The 20,959-nt window shown below is 43.5% G+C and overlaps 1 protein-coding gene and 1 non-coding gene across 8 annotated transcripts in view; one reads left to right on the forward strand and one right to left on the reverse strand.

Annotated features, from left to right (window-relative positions):
• Positions 1-620: 620 nt before the first annotated feature.
• On the reverse strand, positions 621-750 carry LOC137752677 (small nucleolar RNA SNORA11). Its single transcript, XR_011071260.1, has one exon. It is a non-coding gene; the product is annotated as a small nucleolar RNA SNORA11 (small nucleolar RNA).
• A 697-nt stretch (positions 751-1,447) lies between these two features.
• The window catches only part of STARD9 (StAR related lipid transfer domain containing 9), a 135,360-nt gene continuing 115,848 nt past the window's right edge, over positions 1,448-20,959 (forward strand). For 6 of the 7 annotated variants that reach the window (XR_011074769.1, XM_068550131.1, XM_068550153.1 and 3 more), the window contains exons 1-3: positions 1,448-1,541; positions 5,995-6,064; positions 7,845-7,961. Coding sequence is in view for 6 of the 7 variants with exons in the window: in XM_068550131.1 (XP_068406232.1) it covers positions 1,495-1,541; positions 5,995-6,064; positions 7,845-7,961 (234 nt within the window). In the remaining variant the exon portion in view is untranslated. The remainder of the gene's footprint in view (positions 1,542-5,994; positions 6,065-7,844; positions 7,962-20,959) is intronic. The other variant, XM_068550147.1, reaches the window with a different exon arrangement.

The following is a 20,959-nucleotide window of genomic DNA, read 5'->3' on the forward strand; positions in this document are numbered from 1 at the left end:
CTACAGTGGCCTGCAAACTTTTTTGATCTAAAAGGTACATTTTACATCACAATCCAACAAACACACACACATATATAATATGTATACATATATAAAAGTGAAACAAAAGTTTTGCCAAAAACGTCTACTCTGAGTGTTTTTTTTTTTTTAAACCAAGGATGAACTTCACTGACACATCATAATCACCAAAGTCCCCAGTTCATCTTAGGGTTCACTTTAATGAAATGAATAGTGTTGCACGTTCTACGGGTTTGGACAAAAGTATGGTGACATAAAATCATTATGTCATACAAAGTATTTTCACCGCTTATAAAAACTTCTGTCCTGTACTCTGTGTATTCATCTCTCCTCACCCCCAAATTCCTGGCAACCATTGATCTTTTTATTGTCTCCATAGTTTTGCCTTTTCCAGAATGGCATATAGTTGGAATCTATTATTTTTTCCTTGAAAAGAGAGGTTCAAAGCCTTTATGTCTGTAAGACTACTCATGGCCCACCCACGCGTGGACCGGACAGGCTCTAGGTGGCAAACTCCCCCACTAAATACCGTAGCTTTCCTTCCAATACTGAGCCCTGTCGCACTGGTCCTGCCCAGCAGCCACGTGGAAGTGCAGGGGAACACGTGTTGGGTATTTGCTCATAGGAAGGCGACAAGCTTTGTGCCCCTTCTCACAATGAACCCAGATTCCTGTCGGTTGTGTTGTAAACACACGAGCCATTTCTTCAGGCCCCCTGCTCTGAGCACACCCCAAGTAGCTATTTCTTGGATGAATTAATGAACCAGTTCGGTCCGATAGTTTCCCCGCCACGATCACGAACTCTGTCAGGGTGGCTATGAGCTTCCAGCACGATCAAGAGAAGCTCGCCAGCGAGCACTCTAAACTCCTTCAACTCCCGCGCCTCTTCAAAGAAAGGCGATGCCCTTTGCAGGGAACTGCAAAAACATCGGTGTTCCCCATTTCATTTCTGTCCCTAAAATTTAACCACAGAATTGACAGCTCAGGCGAACGCAGCGAATAAAAGTATTTAGCAAACTACTTTGTAGTCTGTAAACTTCCTAAACTTAACGGATTTTCTCGACTTTATACCACTGTCGCACGGTGGGAGAACAAAAGCTAGTTCCTAGTAGGCGAGAGCCGGCCCCAACCAGCCAGGATCTGCGCCCTCCCGACCCCGACAGGATTGGTCCAGGCTCCGCAGGCACCGCCCGGGTAGGGCAGCCGGCGCCCTCGTGGGCGGGGCCGTCCCGTGAGGCGCGTGGGAGGAGCGAGGCGGGGCGGCCCGGGCGTCCTCCCGTCCACCGAGCTCAGGATTGGCTGAGGTTCGGCAGGCATCGCCGCGGCCGGGCATCCGCCCGCATATGGGCGGGGTTGTCCCGTGAGGCGCGTGGGGCAGGCGGGGCTGGGGCTGGGCTGGGCTGGGGCTTGGCTTCTGGCTGGCGTTGGGGATGCTGCTGCTGGGCTGACCTGCGGGACTTGAGCCTTGGCCCGAGGGATGGCCAACGTGCGGGTGGCCGTGAGAGTCCGGCCCCTCAGCAAGAGGTGAGTCTAGGCGGGAGGGGTCGCCTGAGGCGTCAAACGAGCTGAGAGGAGGGCGAGGTCCTCGCCTCTCACCTCCAGTGATTCTGGCGCGGAGAAATCAGACACAAAGTGGCCCAAGGGTCCAGCGTCCGGAAACTGTAAAAGCCTGGCGGGACAAAGTCTCGCTCGGGTTGGGTTTTCGATTAGTGCCCTGGCGGGTAGCGGTTAGTAGATGGCCTCAGGTTGGCCTACCCTGTGTCCCTGGAGTCCTGCCAGCAGGAGTTTTGAGGGGCCGCGGCTCAAGTCTTTTTTTTTTTTTTTTTTTTTAACATCTTTATTGAAGTGTAATTGCTTTACAATGGTGTGTTAGTTTCTGCTTTATAACAAAGTGAATCAGCTATACGCATACATATATCCCCGTATCACCTACTTCTTGCGTCTCCCTCCCACCCTCCCTATCCCACCCCTCTAGGTGGTCACAAAGCACCGAGCTGCTCTCCCTGTGCTATGCAGCTGCTTCCCATTAGCTATCTTTGGTAGTGTATATATGTCCATGCCACTCTCTCACTTCGTCCCAGCTTACCCTTCCCCCTCCCCGCATCAAGTTCATTCTCTACATCTGCGTCTTTATTCCTGTCCTGCCCGTAGGTTCTTAAGAACCTTTTTTTTTTTTTTTTTTATTCCATATATATGTGTTAGCATACGGTATTTGTTTTTCTTTCTTGATGCATGGTGTGGGCCTTTCTCCCTGGGTACACCGAGAAGGGCTGGGAAAGCATCACACGTGGGGGAGAGGGATCCGGCGGTCTCCTGTCTCTTCTTGGCGGCTCTGGCGTACCTGTGAGGAATGGGGCAGAATTGTGTGCGTCCCTGAGTGCACATGGGCTTCTCTGTGAAGATGTGGAGGAAAGCAGATTGTAAGGTATGAGAGGGAAACGGAGGCTCAGAGAGATGGTGGTTTCATTCGGTGCTCGACAGAAGAACTGGGAAGAAGGGGAAGTCATTTTAACCCCTTCCCTCAACGTAGTCAGTGCCCATTTCCTCACGCGTGAATCTGATCCTGTACTTCTCAGCTGTTGAGGCATGCAGGGTCCAGCCGCATAATTTATTTCCCTTCTGACTGATTTTCCACTCATAGGTTTGGAAAGTCAGGGAAGGCTTCACAGAAGGGTTGGTGCTTGAACCCAAATGCTTTTAAAACAGCTGCTAGAGTCTGCTGACAGGTGGAGAAGGTGTAAAGAGCCCTCTGTGTGAGAACACTGAGAGCAAAGGACTTAGGCTGTTAGGAAACAGAAACGTTTCAGTTGAGGAGAGGGTGTGTGGAGGGAGATGAGTGGTAGGAAATAAAGCTGGCAGAATGTGGTTTGGGACCTGAAGGCACGTATTGGAACTATTTGGGAGGCACAGACTCAGTTAACAAAGTCATTGGATCTTATGTGATACTTGGCAAGAAATCTTAGAGGTCAAGCTTCCATTTTTAATTTTTCCAGATGAGAAAATGGTCTTGTTTAAGATCTAAAAGTAGGTAAGAGCCGAGATTCCTTTCACCAGACCAAGCCGCTCCTTCCTGAGATAACAGAAAAGTTGGACTTCTTTCTCAGATGCCTGTTTGCTCAGTAGGACTAGAATAGACCATCAGTAAAATGATAATATGGGAAATGGCTTTGGTGCCCTCCCTTCTACCTCACAGTTGTTTCCCGTAATCAGAAAATCCATGTCTCGTTACAAGATGCTGCCTCTTGTTTGTCCCAAATCATCCATCATTGAGAGAACATGTTTTCTTCTGCCAATACTGTAGGCTCTGGAACACTAGCCACTGCCCTGGCAAAAGTTACTTTTCATGCACTATATTCCCTTTCTGTGCTCTTCTTTTTAAATCCGTGAAATAGTGTAACTTCTTTAATGGGTTTTTTTGTGAAGATCAAGTGAAAGGGTATATTAAAAATACTTAGAACAGAGCCTGGCTCATTTTAAGTGTCCAGTGAAGTGCTAGCTATATAATTTTTAACAGCTGCTTTTATTCCTCCCTCTTCTTAGCTGTCTTTTTTTTTTTTTTTTTTTTTTAAGTTTTACAAATGAATAGATCAGTGGAAATGGCTGGGTTATTTTCTCCTCTAGGGCAGTGATTCTCAAATTATAGGAGACATACAGTCCACCTGGGAAGCTTGTTATACTGCAAGTTGTTAACAGGAGTTCCAATTAACTAGCCCCACCTTCTCCCATAATTCTGATGAAGGTAACCTGTGGACCACGCTTTGAGAAACACTGTCCTAGGAGTAAACGTGTTAATGGGGGATTTATTCCTGTGCAAAATCTTTAACCCTAAGGAATGAATGCCTGTTGGTAGAATTCAGGACCCAGAGGCATCAGTAGACTTCCTCTGGGCTCTGTGCAGTCCGCTGCCCAGTTGAGGTTGGTGCCCTTTCTTTCTCTTCTGCTCAACTTTAATTTGTCCTCATTTTGTTTTAGAATATTTTGGAACCACTGGATTACCAATGGCAGTGGTCCAGGCAGGGGAGGTGCAGCATCTCACCCACCTTTAGTGTCATATCTTTCTGTCAAGGGGTCAAGTTCAAGACCCTTTTTTCTTTCGGCTGCTTTATGCTAAAAAGTCCTAGATAAATCCTCAAAATAGGGCTTACTTTAAAATATTAAATAGATTTGCAAACGTTATTGCATATTTTCCCCCTTATTTTCTTTATTGTCCAAATTTACTATAACCTGTGTATTTTATAATGGGTGGAGGGAGAATAAAACCTACTTTTAAATGCAGAAAGGAAAAAAAATTATCTTAACACCAAAGATGAAAGATTTTCTTTGGGAGAGCTGAGGGCTGGGGGCAGGAGGTGTAGTTTTATGAGCCTGGGGGACAAAGAATATCCCTGCTGCCTTAAGTACTGTCTTGTATGAAATGTGAAAGAAAGAGCATCAGGGCCTTGAGGAAATTTAAGTAACAGAAATGTCATCACCTGGGAGAGGGAAATTTTTTATCCAGGGCTTTATCCCAAACACACTGACAGGTTTAAAAAAATAATCTTAAATGTTAAGACCCCTGTCTCACTGTGCACCCCTTGCCCCCCCACCCCAGCCCCCAAATCCTCAAGGTCACATCCTGGAAACCCTGGGGAAAGATAAAAATGAGACTGAATATATTTGCTCAACTTTCAGGTCTCAGGCCAGGAGTAATTTAATTGATAACTTTCTTTGTAGTAGAAAAAGTGCCAATGAGTTAACTCTCATCTATTAACATTCTGACCTTAAGCACTTTAGCTAAGTTCTTTATGCTGTGAAAAAGGATTTCATATCTAGAATGGAGTGTATTCCATTCATTTTGGCCCTAAGGTATGTGGATCATATGGATTAAGCCCCTTAAAGTGAATTTAGGGGTTGGATAGTTGTTAGCAGTGTTACTACAGAACTGCAGTTTAGGAAGATTCTTAAGGATCTTGGCTCTCATTCTGATTTAGGAAGACATAAGGAAAGGATTTGGGAAGCATGTTCTCAGGTCTCAACAGAGAGGACTCCAAAACCTTTTTCGTTATTTTCTGTGCTCAGAATATCAGAGAAAATGAGAAGTGATGCCATGCTGTGTGCTGAGCAGAGGATATTCTCCATGGTTTCCAAGCCTGATTTCTAAGTCATATGGCTTTGTGGTCAGACAGATCTGGGTTGAAATTTCAGCTCTGCCACTGCTAGCTGTGTGACCTTGGACAAGTTACATAATTTCTCTCAGCCTTAGTCTTCATTCTGAAAAAATGAAGATATGTTAGGAAGCTATGTCAGGAGGGTGTGTTAAGAGGATTGCATAAGATGACGTATAGTACATACCCTACTTAATGCAGTGCCTGGCACATAGAGGGTGCCCAACAACGGTGACTCTTCACTGTTCCCAAGCCAAATTCTAATAATCCAGGGAAGAGTGCCAACTAGGGGACTGCTTGATACGATGCTGATAGCCATTTATGGAGATGGGCACCCCAGTTATGGAGACAGCAATAGGGAAACACTTTGTCCCAATAGCGCTGTTCTCAGCTGCTCTTTTCTTTCTTTTTTTTTTAAATAAATGTATTTGTTTATTTATTTATTTATGGCTGCGTTGGGTCTTCGTTGCTGTGTGTGGGCTTTCTCTAGTTGCGGCGAGCGGGGCCTACTCTTCGTCGTGGTGCGCAGGCTTCTCATTGCGGTGGCTTCTCTTGTTGCAGAGCACGGGCTCTAGGCGCACGGGCTTCAGTAGTTGTGGCCCACGGGCTCAGTAGTTGTGACCCACGGGCTCTAGAGCGCAGGCTCAGTAGTTGTGGCGCACGGGCTTAGTTGCTACGCGGCATGTGGGATCTTCCCAGACCAGGGCTCAAACCCTTGTCCCCTGCATTGGCAGGTGGATTCTTAACCACTGTGCCACCAAGGAAGTGCCTCTTTTCTTGATTAACTTAAAGAAGCAATATTTCTTCTCATATGGGTTGTGTTTTGTTTCTAGGGAGACCAAAGAAGGGGGAAGAATTATTGTGGAAGTTGATGGCAGAGTGGCAAAAATCAGGAATTTAAAGGTAAGCCTGAAATTGTTTTCCTTTTTCTTTCCACTGAGGAGCTAGTATTATTACAGGGCTTCTGCGGGTGAAGGTGGGTATGTGAATGTGTTTAGAGAGGGGGATTGGGAGAGGGAAGGGCAGATAAGGGGAACTGTGGGAAGAGCTTTGAGCAACCACAAAGCAAATATAAAAATACAGCAGGAAAGAAGTTCCAGGGATGTGGCTGCTGCAGCCCACATCAGTGGGGTACAGCTGTTTTGGAAACTGGTCAGTGGTTGTTCTGAAAGTAAACACTAGGAGTGTTATGGGGGCTGTGGCCAGCTTAAATCATGCTGGGGACAATCCATGCGTATATTTAACTCACCCGACCACCAATTAGACTTTGGCTCAAGCCTCTTATTGGATATCACTTCATCTAGAAGCATTACCAGGGCTTTTAGTATGCATCTGCTAATGCAGGACACTTTTTTTGGCCATAGTGAAGGCCAAGTAAGAGACTTTAGATCTCAGAAGAGAGTCGGTCACTAGCCCGAGTCTTGCTACAAATTCTCTTTTACAGATCTGACTGATCTTTGAGTCACGATTGGACAAATACTGGCAACTTCCTCCTCCACCCCTCACCCCTTCCTAGGGCTAATTTCCTCCATCCCATTCCTCCGTTTCCCAGGCCAGCGAAAGTGGAAGGGATTCTTTCGAAAGAACAAATGGCCCTTGAGCAGTGGAGAGGATCAGGGCAGCCGGCCATGTGACTATTGCTGTGGTCAGCTTGCAGGTGGTACTCAGCATTCCTGGGAGCTGAGGAAGCTGATTTGCAGAATGAAGGTTATCTGGATCCCAGGGCCCCCAGCCATGCCCACTCTTGTGTTACTCCTATGATGTGATCTGTTTTCTTTTGTCAGTAGCTCTCTGCTGAAAGAGAAGCCTGCCAGGCTTTCAACAGGAGCTCCCCGGGGACAAAAGACCTTTCATTCTCTGCTGTCTCTTATTTATGTCTCTGTTGCCTAATCACTTCAGCTGCTTTGTTCTGAGAGCCCATATTTTTGGTTAAGAGTAAATTCTGGCCAAGATTAAACTCTAATCTGCCCCCTGCACACCTCCATGACTGCTTACTTCCCTGAGGCCAGTTATTCACTAAGAATCTCTTAGTCATTCTGGCAGCCTCATTCTATTGTGGCTTATGGCACCTAGTTCAAGGGATTGTTTCTCCCTGTCCAGAGTCTAAATTTTAAATAGTAAGATAGGCATTTCTGTGAATAATGCCATTCTCCCCAGTACCTGGAGGTCAGTACAGTTCCAAGCTCTGGCTCTGCCCTCATCTACCTTGGGCAGTTGGAGTGGCCCTAACTCTTCTGTCCAACATGCTTTCTCATTCACTGGGGGTGGATACCCCAAGGACCTCTGTGTTTGCCCTAGGCTGATAGAGCCTGTCAGGCCCAGGGACTGAATTACTCATGCATTACCAGTATCTTCTACAGAAATACTTAGGGAAGAAATGATACAAGAAGAAGAGGCCCAGAGGAGGAGAGGATTTTTCTCCCAAGCTGTCTTATGCCTCATAGGGCTGGTTCCTATGTGGGTTGATATGTGATAGTAGGATAGACAGGCATTTAATTCTCTGGGGCTTCATTGTACCTAACAAGATGAAGACAAATGTTACTTTTCCTTTTTCCGGTAGATATGATAAAGATTCTCATGATCAGTCCAGGTATCTCTAGCTACAGCAGAGAGGAATCAAGTGCCACTGGCCAGATTCTGATATTATAGTAGAGAAGACACTGGATCCTATGTTTGATTTTAGGTGGACGGTCGACCCAGTGGCTTTGGCGACTCCCGGGAGAAGGTTGTGGCATTTGGCTTTGATTACTGCTACTGGTCAGTCAACCCAGAGGACCCCCAGTATGCATCTCAGGATGTGGTAATGTCATTTTTCCTTCACTCTCCCCAGATCTTTATAATTGGATAGTTATTGGGAAATTAACATGTAATCTGGGCCCCGGCTGTTTCTTACTTATGGTAGTTTGGTCAGAAACTAATGATGCTTTGATCTGGGAAGTGGTAGTGAGAGGCATCAGTTGCAGAAAGAGCAAAGGAGGTAAGAAAAGACTGCTTGTTGAGGGCACGGAAATTGACTAGTGTCCATTTAGGCGTGGACCTCCGTCTGATTCAGATGGGTACGAGGTAGTTCAGGCAGTGTTCTGCTCCTGTGGTAGGTGAATGGGCTCACCTCAAACTTGACCTTGTGTTGTATGCAGCAGAAGGGCCCATGAGTCGTAGAGACTGGTATCTTCTTTGAGTCTTAGGCTTGTGCTCCTAGGCCGAGTGTAAAGGGCTGGACAGCTATTCCGCCAACCTGCAATGTATGTAAGAGGCGAATTCTGTTCATCTGCTGAGGATTGAGAGGATGAGCCAAGCCTTTACTGGCTGGTGCTGTAGGTCACCCTTCCTGCTGATTAGCTCTCCCATAAGTTTCTGAGGCAGCAGGTCTGGCCGGGTGGGTCTACAGGACTTCTTTCTGTTTCTGTGAAGCAGCAGCCTTGTCCTGGTTGGAGCACTGTCAAAGGTCATGCATTTAGTCCCCATGACGTCCAGCAAGCCTTGCCTGATTCAAGTCTGTGACCACAGACAATAGTCCTCATCCTAGCAGCTGCCAGGGTCCTTTCTAAAATTAGAAAAATCATTTATTTGGCCTTTCAGATGTTCTTTCTTACATGTGAAAGAGAATACTAGAGGCATATGTCTTTAGGAAAAAACATTGAAAATGGAAAAATTTGGGGGAGAACCCTAGACCCATTGCCTATCAGTGCATACATCTTTGAATAAAAAGCCAAAGTGTGTTTTCTACTAAGTATGTTAGTCTTTTGTGAAACTTTTCCTAATTATGCCAAAGAAACAATGTTATCAAGCCTGAGTGACTTGGAGGACAGCATAGGCATACCTCCTTTTATTGCACTTTGCTTTATTGCCTTAATGGATACTGCATTTTTTACAAATTGAAGGTTTGTGGCCACCCTGCATCAAGCAAGTCTATCTGTGCCATTTTTCATAACATTTATTCACTTCGTGTCTCTGTGTCATATTTTGGTAATTCTCGTAATATTTATAACTTTTTCATTATTATTATATTTTTTATGATGATCCCCGGTCAGTGATCTTTGATGTTGCCACTATGACTCACTGAAGGCTCAGATGATGGTTAGCATTTTTTAGTCATAAAGAATTTTCAAATTAAGGTATGTTCAGTGTTTTTTAGACATAATGCTATTGCACACTTAGTAGATTGCAGTATAGTGTAAACATGACTTTTGTATGCACTTGGAAACCAAAAAATTCATGTGACTGGCTTTGTTGCAATTATTTGCTTTATTGTGTTGGTCTGGAAGCAGACCTCCGAGGTCTGCCTGTACTGATTTTCTGCTGATGCAGACTTCTGAAGATGATTGGACTTCTAAAGATGATTGGATAATTCTAAACCATGGAAGTATAATTCCCCATCCTTCCCTTTTGAGAGGAACATGTGGAAACAAGACCCTAGACCACTGTGGGATTTGTTGTTTCAGTGGGTCCCTTCTATTATAATATAAGCACCCCGCTTCTGTAGTCACAATGTGTTTGCTGTAAATGCTCAGCAGAAAGGGGCAGTGTGGGTATTACCTGGCCCCTACCAAGTCTTCTCCATCCTTTGGAGGATGAGGGCACTGGCAGGTCCAGGCTTATCTTGTGGCCCTTGACTCTTATCCCAGCACTCAAGCAGGTATGAGGTTTCTGGTTACTGGTGTTTGTATTGTTCCACTGAAATCCTCCAAGAAGAGCCAGGAAAGGAAGTGACTCTCAAATAAGAGCATGGGACTCCTAAAGCAGTTCACCGTTGTGACTGTATTTGTGGTATCGAAGACAGTGGTCTTTCTATTAGCAGAAAGTGTGAGCATCCTGATGGCTCTTTCCATCCTTCTTGGCCATAGCACACTTAGGACTGTTCTGTACATAAGAACCATTAACTATTTTGTGTAACGTTTGATAGATAATCTGGGAAGTATGTGTAAACAAAACAAAACTACGTATCTATATCTATATATCAGCAAGCTCAGGTATAATTTTGGTATGAGGCTCACTTTTTATATTTATGTAGCTTAAGTGTATAAAAATTACCTAGTGGAAACCCAGAAGCCCATAGAGGAGGGGAATTCATAAATATGATTCCTCTTCTGTTGCCTGATTTGAAGTTCAGTGGAAAGATCAAATGGCATTTGGACAGGAAGCCTGTGCAGAGAGATAAAACCAGTGTCTCCTAAGGTTTATTCTGGCTTGTTTACTAATTGTCTAAGGCACTCATTGGTCAGGTTACGAGAGGGAAGGAAAGGAATCTCTGTCACAGGCTGGAGAAGGGCCAGAGGTCCCAGAATGGTGGCAAGACTCACATCCACATGATTTGGTTGGAGGGACTCATCGCTTTGACACAGAAATTGGAACCCAGTCTCAACCCTAATCATTACGGCTCTGAGGTCACCAGGGGTAGGAAAGGCAGATTATCATAAAATCATAGGACTTGGCATAAGAAAGCATTTAGATGTCATCTGTTTCATCCTCTCCCGAAGTACAGCAATCCTCTCTACTGTCTTTGTGATCGTATTTTGGGGGGTGGGGGGAGAGGGGCCAGTCATATTGAAGTATAATTTTGGTACAGTAAAATTCACCATTTAGTGTACAGTGTACAGTTCTGTGAGTTTTGACAAACACATACAGTTGTATAACTTACACTACAATAAGTATATAAAACAGTGCCTCATCCCCCAAATTCCTTCATGTCCCTTTGTAGTCAGACTGTTCTTACCCGCCCAGCCCCTGGCAACTGCTGATCTGTTTTCTTCCCTACAGTTTTGTCTGTTCCATAATGTTGTATAAATGTAATAAAATAGTAGGTAGCCTTTTGAGTCTGGCTTACTTCACTTAGCATGATGTATCAATACTTGATATTCACCTCTGCTGTTGTGTGTACCATGTATCATTCTGATCTGTTCAGACTCATTTACATCATCTTCTTGCCCTAAAGGAATCTCATGGCTTTGGAAATACCGACTCTAATTGCAAAGAGTAAGGGACCAAGTCCCTGGAGGACTGTGCCTCCTTTTGTGAAGGAAGGACTGTCATCACCCTCAGAAGTACAGCACTGATTTCAGAATATCCAGATATCTGAGGGGGAATTTCCCCCACTGGCCTTAGGGGGATTTTGAGCAACATCATAAGGCATTGCTTGATGGTTGTGGACAAGAAGTCACATGTTCATTGTTGGTGTTGCCTTCTCCTCATAGGCTCTTAGAGCGTTAGAACTTGAAGGGAACTTAGCAGTCATCTAGGCCGGGCTTCCCCAACCTTAGCACTGTTGATATTTTGGCTGGTTAATTCTTTGTTGTAGGGAGTCTGTCCTGGGCATTGTAGGATCTTTAGCAGCATCCCTGGCCTCTACCCATTAGGTGCCGGTAGCAGTCCCAATCGTGACAATCACGATTGTTCCAGGCAAGGCCCACTCATCTAGGCCACCCTCTCGTGTTCCAGATACAGCGTGTAACTTACATGGACTTATACGGGCAGTTAATGCCAAAGTGGGACTGGACCCTTGCTTGCTGTGGTGGCCTTTGCATTGCATTGTACCACTCTACCTCCCTCTCTTTATGTTTATGTTACAGCCTCAAAAGATAGGTTCAAGATTAAAATTCCTTTGTGCTTTAGCACTTCCCAGTCCTTAGTGGTGACACACTTGAACACATAGATCAGGTGTCAACAAATATGAGCCTCTAGAGAGCAAATCAGCTACTGCAAGTTCCGCTGAGAGGCAGCTTCCTTGTTAAATATCTGTAGACTCTAAATGTTTATCATTTCATTTGACTTTCTTCCAAAATCTATTAACCCGATATTATTTACTCCATTTTATAGATAAGGAAACTGAGCCACAGAAAGGCTACAAGACTTGCCTGAGTCACTTAGCCAGTAAGTGGTAGAGCAGGGATTCAAACCCAAGACCGTCCGGCTCTAAATTGTGTGTCGTGTCCACCAAGCCTCACTGACTCTCAAAATTAAACAAATCTCATTTAGTCTGCTAGTGACCTGGTCCTCTCTTTATGCATATTATCTGATTTAATCCCTTCAACAGCCTGAAAGGTAGAAGATTTTATTCTTCTTCTATAGTTGAGGAAATTTAGGATTAGAGAGATTACATGATCTGCCCAAAGTCACACAATAAGAAAATGAGTCTTAGATTTGAACACAGGATCATCTGAATGCAAAGTTCATATTCTTTGCTAAACTACAGTGTAAAAAACATAAAAAGAGAGATATAGGAAAAGGAAGAGATGGAAAGTTGAGGAGAGAGGGTGAAGGGAAAGAGAGAGAGAGAGAAAAGGTTATAGTGAATGGGGACTAGCAGGGGATTATACTACCTGACTTGTCCATTACCCCACGACCCTGATGTCATCAGCATCCTATTTTTATTTATTTATTTATTTATTTTGGCTGTGTTTTGGGTCTTCGTTGCTGTGTGCGGGCTTTCTCTGGTTGCGGTGAGCAGGGGCTACTCTTCGTTGTGGTGCGCGGGCTTCTCATTGCGGTAGCTTCTCTTGTTGCGGAGCGTGGACTCTAGGCGCGCAGGCTTCAGTAGTTATGACACGCGGGCTCAGTAGTTGTGGCTCGCGGGCTCTAGAGCGCAGGCTCAGTAGTTTTGGTGCACGGGCTTAGTTACTCCGCGGCATGTGGGATCTTCCCGGAGCAGGGCTCGAACCCGTGTCTCCTGCGTCGACAGGCGGATTCTTAACCACTGCACCACCAGGGAAGTCCCCAGCGTCCAATTCTTAAGGGAGGTCGTTACTGACCTAATTGTGTTTTCAGTCTTTATTAACATTTGGACTTGCAGCCAAGGCTTTTCTTAAAAATTGACCTGCATTTTATCTGCCTTGAATCTATATTAATCGGCTTCTTCTCTTGAAGTTAGACCTGGATTTGAATTCAGGCACAGCCACTTACCAGCTGGCTTACTTTGGGACAAGTTACTTAACCTCTCTGAGTCCTAGTCTCTTCAACTTGAGTTACTGTGAAGAGGAAACAAATAATGATGTGACGTGTTCAGCCCAGGGCTTGACAGCTAAAAGTGGAATAAGTGAGGTCATGAGTGCTGTGGCTTGGGTCCCTGTTGTGATTACCACTATCACAGTACAAGAGAAGTGAGGCCCATGCTTCTTTCTAAGAGCTGAACTAGATTTGAAAATCTCTTCTTTGAATCTGGCTGTGATCCCTTCTGGGATCAGCATGCTCCACTTGGAAAGTCAACTTCCCTCCCTTCCTCCTGGTCAGGAACATCTGTTGGAGCGGGAGTCCTCTGCACAAGCATTTTGTGTTTGGGTGATTGTATGTTTGTAAAACTTTCCATGAGGAGCATTAGCTCAGCTTTACCCACCAAGGACTGTGAGTGGCTGTCAAAACAAGCGTAGACTGAGTCAACAGAAAGTGCGTCAGGAACAAAAAGCTACCCAGCCCTTGTGGGAAGTAATTGCTTCTATTCTCCTGGGAATCTTTATTTTAAAATGCTCTGTTATTTGGCTAAAACACAATAGTTAAAACACTTGTAGCTTTCCCAGATGAAATATCGTGTGAGTGAGCAGAGATTTCCTCCCCACAGCTACCAAATTCAAAACTGAAATTATAGCAGCAATGTGATTATGCTTGTTGTTGTTTTAACACTGTTTCATCTCCATAATACACTGAACACCAAACAACACACAGAGAACATCCATTGCTTACCCCCAAAGAGCCCTGCCAACGGGCAAGGTGGGGAAGAGCGTGTGTGTGTGTGTGTGTGTGTGTGTGTGTGTGTGTGTGTGTGTGTGTGTGTGTGTGTGTGTGTGTGTGTGTGTGTGTGTGTGTGTGTGTGTGTGTGTGTGTGTGTGTGTTTGCTCGTGCATGTGCGTTTGTTACAGGTTCTTTGGTGAGTATTTTCTCCAGCTCCAGACTTCAGCTTGAGGATGTTAGGAACTTAGAGAGGCTTCAGAGGAAAACCCCACACACCCCAAAATGATTAAAGGGCTGGCTGCAGGAACCAAGAGGAAAGCCACTGTCAGTGTAGTGCACCTCATGTGCATTCTGCATGTGATTATTTAATGAAGGAATGTTGCTCCGGAGACGGGAAGACAGGTAATAATAATAATGCTCTACAGGTACAGAACATGATGATTTTAATAGTTTATGGAGCATTAGAACCAGCTGGTCTTCATTGCCATTTGGAGAAAATAGAGGATTTCAGATTAAATTGCAGAGGATTGTTTATAAAGACATGAAGAGTAATTTGTGCAGAGTTTTTGAATCTGGATATGTGGCACCTAAATAGTTTGACTTTAGAATTCCAGAATGTTGGTGTTAGAAGAAATGCTAGAGACCATCATGACACGTATTTTAAAGATGAAGGCCTAGAGAGACAAAAATAGTAGTTACGGGATTTTTTTTTTCTTTTTGGCTGGTCCAGAGTTGTGCTTGGTGTTGCAGGGAAATGCCTGTTGCTTGTTCCAGTGACGGGATCATGAACTGCAACACATAGTTTCCTGCAGGGCAGGAAGTGTGCTGCTTAGCAGAATCCCAAGGAAAGATCTTGTTCTTGAGACTGGGCCTATCCCTGGCTCTGTACTCGTCAAGGTGAGGAAATTACACTATTGCCATCTAGTAGTATGGGGGTGGGAAGGTATTGAGTGGCTATTATCATAGGTTCTGTAACGTGACCAGGCTGGGGCTAGTTTCTGCTGCCACAGAAGCAGCATTTCTGTCTGGGGACTGCAACCCATTATAAGATGAAGACAAGTGATCTATGATCTCCTGCTTTGGAAAGTAAGTAGGGCGAGGTGGAGAGGGGTATGGCTGTCACTTCTTTTGTATCTCCTGAACTTGGAGTATGAATGAAGGCTTTGGGGAAAGAGGAAAGAAGGTGGAAGAGCTACTGAAACTGAAGAGGGACCTTGGAGGAGCAAGAGGAGGGGCAAACATGAAGAAGAAACTAAGGTGAGAAGGAATTTGAGAGTTCACAGAGGGGTTAGGGGTATATCACTTTTTATAGTAGATATTATTATCTCCAATTTAGGTACAGGAGCAGGCTCAGATAGGTTGAGTAGCTTGCTTGAGGGTCACACAACCAAGTGGTGGAACCAGCATTCAAACCTTTGACTGTGTGATTCCAAAGTCCAAGCTCTCAAATGCTGCACCACACACAGCTCTATTTATTTCTGTATTTTCAGTGCTGCACATCTTAAATGATCAGTTAACGGTTATTGGGTTGATAATTCAATTTATGGTTCAGTGGATAAGTGATAAGTTAGCACTCTGTCTTCTTGAATCTTGCTGTCTGTGCCTTCTTGAATCTTGCTGCCTGTTTTGAGGAGGCCTTGCAGTTTGCCTAAGTTGGAGAACCATAGACATCTATGAATTTCTCTGTGCATCCCTTTCCCTAATGCATGTATGTGCTGGGGCAGCAGGGGAGCGTGTGGGCGTCAGAGGATTTTCTCATGAATATTTGCAGAGCTGTGTACATTCCATCGCTAGTGCTATTTCTTCCCAACCAAGATGGAGACAGAAGTTGAAGGGAGAGAAGTTTATAAGAAAAAGCCTTTTTGTGCAATAATTGGATGGGGCTCTTCTGGCATGAGTGGGGGAAGGGAGATTACCATGAGTGCTTCATTTCAGTAAGTTCCCTCTGCCAATAGCACAGCTGCTCAGCTCCATAAGCATGTCCATGGGCTGGATTTTAAAGGAATAAGGTCATTCTTTTGGCTTCTTCTAACTCATTTTTTCCCCTCTCTAGAAACTTGATTATGAATTTTTAAAGGGTAGCTTTTAGACTCATAGAAAAATCTGAAGAACAGAGATCCTTGACACTTAATGCTTGCTGTTGGTGCTGGATGCCTTTACAAAAATGAACGCAGAAACTAGAGAAATCTTTTAAAATGCAACAGCTTGTTTAGATTCTTTTTTCTCCTCTGTGAGTCAAGGGTAACAGGAATTTCTGTTTGTATCTGGAGTCCTTGAGATTTAGGCTTGGGAGAGAGGTTATCTGTAGGGGCGGCATGCCCAAATTTTGATACTCAACTGGAAACCTGGTGCAGCCTAAGCATAAATACAGATAGAGGTCCTGAGCTAGGTGTCCTTGATGTTCCCCAGAAGTTCTCTTGCTTGCATCTGCAGTGCTGAGAAGTTGCCCTATACTCTGCTCCCTTTACACTTGAATTTGTCCTGGGTTTATAAGGATTGTCAATTAATTGCTTGAAGAAATGATGATGGAGGTGATCACTTTGAGGGTCTTTGGAAAAACTGATTTGCAAAATCATGTGAACAAGAGGATATAAAATGAAGCGCAGCCCTTTGAACAAAATGTCTGTGTGTCCACCACAGCAGACGTGTGCACAGGCAGACTGATAACAGTAGCCTTCTCCAGAGGAAGCCACCTGGTCTGCATCACCAGGTGCTAAATTCTCTCCCACATACTTGCACAGTAAGCCTGTGTCCAAGTCCCCTCTCAGCACCTTTCAATGGTCCTCTGTTTGGGGGAGCCAGTCCAGCTGACCAACAAAAGGCCCCTTCTAAGTGCAGTGTTCTGAAAAGGGTTCGGAAAGTGTGGGGAAAGGAACAGGACAGGTCTCTCTCTAGTTCTATGCTCAGCAGAAGGCAGACAACTGCATAAAATGTGTCAGTAGATTAATTAGTTTATTAAAATATTTTGCTATAAAAGCAATACAAGCTAACTGGAAAACGTTCAAACAGTCCAGAAGGGTGTAATGTAAAAAGTGAAAATCGCTTCCCCTTCCATGCCTCCCCACTGATCTCATTCTCCAGAGGTAACCACTGTTGGCAGTTCTTTGCTATCCTTTCAGACATTCTCTAATCATAAGTAAGCATATACAGTATGTCTCTTTTAAAAAAAAATACTATGGGGCTTACACTCTTTGTACTGTTTTTCAACTTGCTTTATTCTATGCAACTTATCTTGTCCCTAATTTATTTGTAGTACTTATAGTTCTACCTCATTGTTTTAATGCTACATGGAATTCCATCCTATAAAGGTATTGTAGTTTAACTAGTTTTCTAGTGATGGATGGTTAGAATATTTCCAGCTAACTATATAATACAATATATTATTACATATTATATAATTATAATTCCAAAATTTTGTACTCTATTATATAATATATATTATATTATGTTTCTACTATTCACTATAATACTAGAGTGAGCATCTTTGCATTTTTGCAAGTGTAACCGTAAGGTAAATTTCAAGAAGTGCAGTTGCATGTTCAGAGAGTATGTATATTTTAAATTACAATAGGTTTTTGTCTAATTGTCTTCCAAAAAGATTGTACCAAATTACATGCTTAACAGTAGTGTATCAGAATACTTTATCACATTCCTTGTCATACTAGGTGTTATCAAGCTCTTTAATCTTTGCCTATCTTATAGGTAGAAATGGTATCTTATTTTTGGCTTTTCTTTTTATTATAATTGGGATTGAGCATCTTTGTTTCTGGGCCATTTGTATATTTTGTTCCCTGTGAATTGTGTGTTCATATATTTTTTTCCCATTTTTCTACTGTATTCATCTTTTTCTTTTTTTTTTTTTTTTTAAAGATTTATTTATTTATTTATTTTTGGCTGCTTCAGGTTAGTTGCGGCATGCAGGATCTTCGTTGAGGCATGCGGGATCTTTCCTTGCGGCGCGTGGGCTTCTCTCTAGTTGTGGCGTGCAGGTTTTCTCTCTCTAGTTGTGGTGTGTGGGTTCCAGAGCGCGTGGGCTCTGTAGTTTGCGGCACACAGACTCTCTAGCTGAGGCGCACGAACTCAGCAGTTATGGCGCGTGGGCTTAGTTGCCCCGCGGCATGTGGGATCTTAGTTCCCTGACAAGGGATTGAACCCCCATCCCCTGCATTGGAAGGCGGATTCTTTACCACTGGACCACCAGGGAAGTCCCTTTTTCTTAATTATTTTTAAGAACAGTTAGAATATTAAATTGATCCATGTCATAGATGTTGCATGTTTCCCCTGTTTACTTTTGTTTTGATTGTGTAATTTTTTCCTGTGCACCTGTGTGTGTGCGTTTAAATGTAGTCAAATTATTGACCTTTCTCTGCGGCTTCCTAGTATACTAAGCTTAGAAAGGCCTGTCATTCTGAGATTATAAAAGTATTTGCCATTTTTTTTTTCTGGTATACTAATGGATTTATCTTATTAATAGTTAAATATTTGATCCATTTGAATATTTTTGTTGTAGGAAATGCGGTGGGGCTTCAGCTTTACTTTTTTTCCCAGATAGCTAGCCAGTTGCCTCATTGCCATTTACTGAACACCCATCCTTTCTCCACTGATATGTAAAAGCCATTTTTATCATTTGCTTAATTCCTGTATATACTGGGGTCTCTTTTATTATTTTTTTAAATTAAAAAATTAAAAAAAAATTTTTTTGGCCACGCTGTGCAGCATGTGGGATCTTAGTTCCCCAACCAGGGATCGAACCCACGCCCCCTGCATTGGAGGCACGGAGTCTTAACCACTGGACTGCCAGGGAAGTCCCACCTGGGGTCTCTTTTAAAACTGTTTTGTTTCATTGATCGATTCGTACTTTTGTGCCAGAACTATACTGTTTCACAAGTTTTCAAATATTCATAAAAGCATGTACCATACTGTTTTACTACTTTTTAGTATTGGACAGGGCTGATCCTTTCTCATTTCTTTTTCAGGCTATCCTGATTATTTTGGTTTTTGCTCTTCCCCAAATGCCATGTACTTCCCTGCTTTTGCTCATGCTGACTCCTCTTTCTAAAATATGTTAAAATATCTCACCTCCCCAGTTCCTACCATTTAAAATGCTGCTTGTTCTTTAAGACCCAGTTAAAATGGTACTTCCTCCTTGAAGTTGTCACAATCCCTTAGATTCTCATAATATCTTGTTACTCTCTTGTGACACTCTGTGTATTAATTTAAATTAACGCTCTTTGGGTACATGACTTACCAATTTTATTAGACTGAGTGATCCTTGAAGGCAGACTAGGCCTCATCCATCTTTGAATACCCTACATTTCCTAGCATAGTGACATTTCTCTCATTCATTCAGTAAGCATTTGAGAAGCAACTACCATCTGCAACACAGTGGGGTTGAGTGCTGTGAGGAATATGGAGTGATATAAGATGTGATTCCTGCCCTCAGAAAGCTTACAGTCTTATTGGGAATAATAATAATAATAATAGTAAATATGATAACAGTATACTTATATTATTATAAATGTATAATTTTATATTTATAAATAATCCTTAAGATAATAAAAATAATCAACAGTACCAAGCATTCAAGTGTTAAATGAGTGGTACTTACATTAAGTATTTCAGGAATCCAGAGGAGTAACACACTACCCATAGATGCCTTTGAATGAGTTCAAGGGAGGTCATTGCAGTCAGAAGGAAAGGCATAATAATCAAAGATTGTAGGGCAAGAATGTACAAGATGTGCTTGAGTGGATCAAGTGCTGCCAGTCCGGGGTGAAGCTAAGAGGATGTAGTCATAGTGTCCATCTCTCCAAGTGTCCCAGGAGGCCAGACTCCCACATTCCATCTCTGCGCTGCTCCAGACTCCTAGGGGATATGGAGGCTAATCCCAGGTTCTTTGGGACAGTGGCAAAGTGGCCTCAGGAGCATCCTGGACGCTTAGCTGAATCCAGCAGATACAGGCCATGTCATACAGGCCATGAAGATACTTAACCTGAGGGCAGGAGGCGGCGTATCCTGGGTTACAGAAACAGCATTCACTCACCATTCATCTGTTGTATGTCGGTATATGCTAGGTGCTGGGTAAACAAACTGTGAGTGTGTGTGTGTGTGTGTGTGTGTGTGTATGTGTATGACAGGGACAGAGTTTTGCTTAGTTGCTTTACCTCACTTGATATATCGCGTTTTATGCTGATCAGATTTTGAGCAAATCTATGTCTCATTCAAGATTTTTTTTCTAGAGGTTCTAATAGGCTATAGTGCCCATTCCATCCTTTTGTCCATCCCCATTGTTGCTTGGACACCACTGCCTTTCTTTGTTTCCAGACCCTTGGTTTGGGGCCATGGTATCCATTGTTGCTGCTCTCTCAAGAGTCTGCCCCTGGGACGTCATGCAGATCTGTTTTGTTCCAGAATGGTAGAAGTGTTCTGATTTATTGTAGAAAAATGCCTCCCAGGAACACATTACTGGTTTTTCCTTCTGGATGTGCCTGCTGAGCTTTACTAAGAACTGTGCATGTCCAGATGCTTCCATACAATGAAGGGAAGAGGACATGCTTCCTATTCTTTGAGAACACAGATGTAGAGAGCCTTGCTCCTCAAAGTGTGGACCTTGGTATTGCCTAGAGCTTGTTAGAAATGTGTACTTTCAGGCCCTAAGCCAAATGCATTGAATCAAAATCTGCATTTTAAAGAGATCACCAGGTGATATGTATGCATGTGAAAGTAATTAAAGTTAGAGACGCAGATTCAGATCAAAGAGTTCTGGGTTGGAGCTTAAGATGCTGCTGGATTGAGGACTACACTTTTAGTAACAAGATTCTGGAGTACATGATATATTGTACCTTAAATTATACAACTTTGAATAGATGACTGCTCTTCCCAAGGCCCAGATAACTGTGCTTTTGCTTTGGCTGTAAAATGTGGATTATTCCCTGGTCGACATTTGTCTTACTTGTCTGTCTGGCTGACGTAAGAAGGAAGACATGTTAGACACTGACATATCCACTTACACAAGTGCCATCTCAGGCAAATCTTGATGGCTTTTGGTTTAGTGGAACAACTTTATATTATGTGATTTAAATAGCCTCAGTTTTCTTATCTTTCAAGAGGGAGTGATGATCCCCACCTACCAACACATAG

This window comes from Eschrichtius robustus, chromosome 1, assembly GCF_028021215.1.
Source record: "Eschrichtius robustus isolate mEscRob2 chromosome 1, mEscRob2.pri, whole genome shotgun sequence".
NCBI lineage: Eukaryota > Metazoa > Chordata > Mammalia > Artiodactyla > Eschrichtiidae > Eschrichtius > Eschrichtius robustus.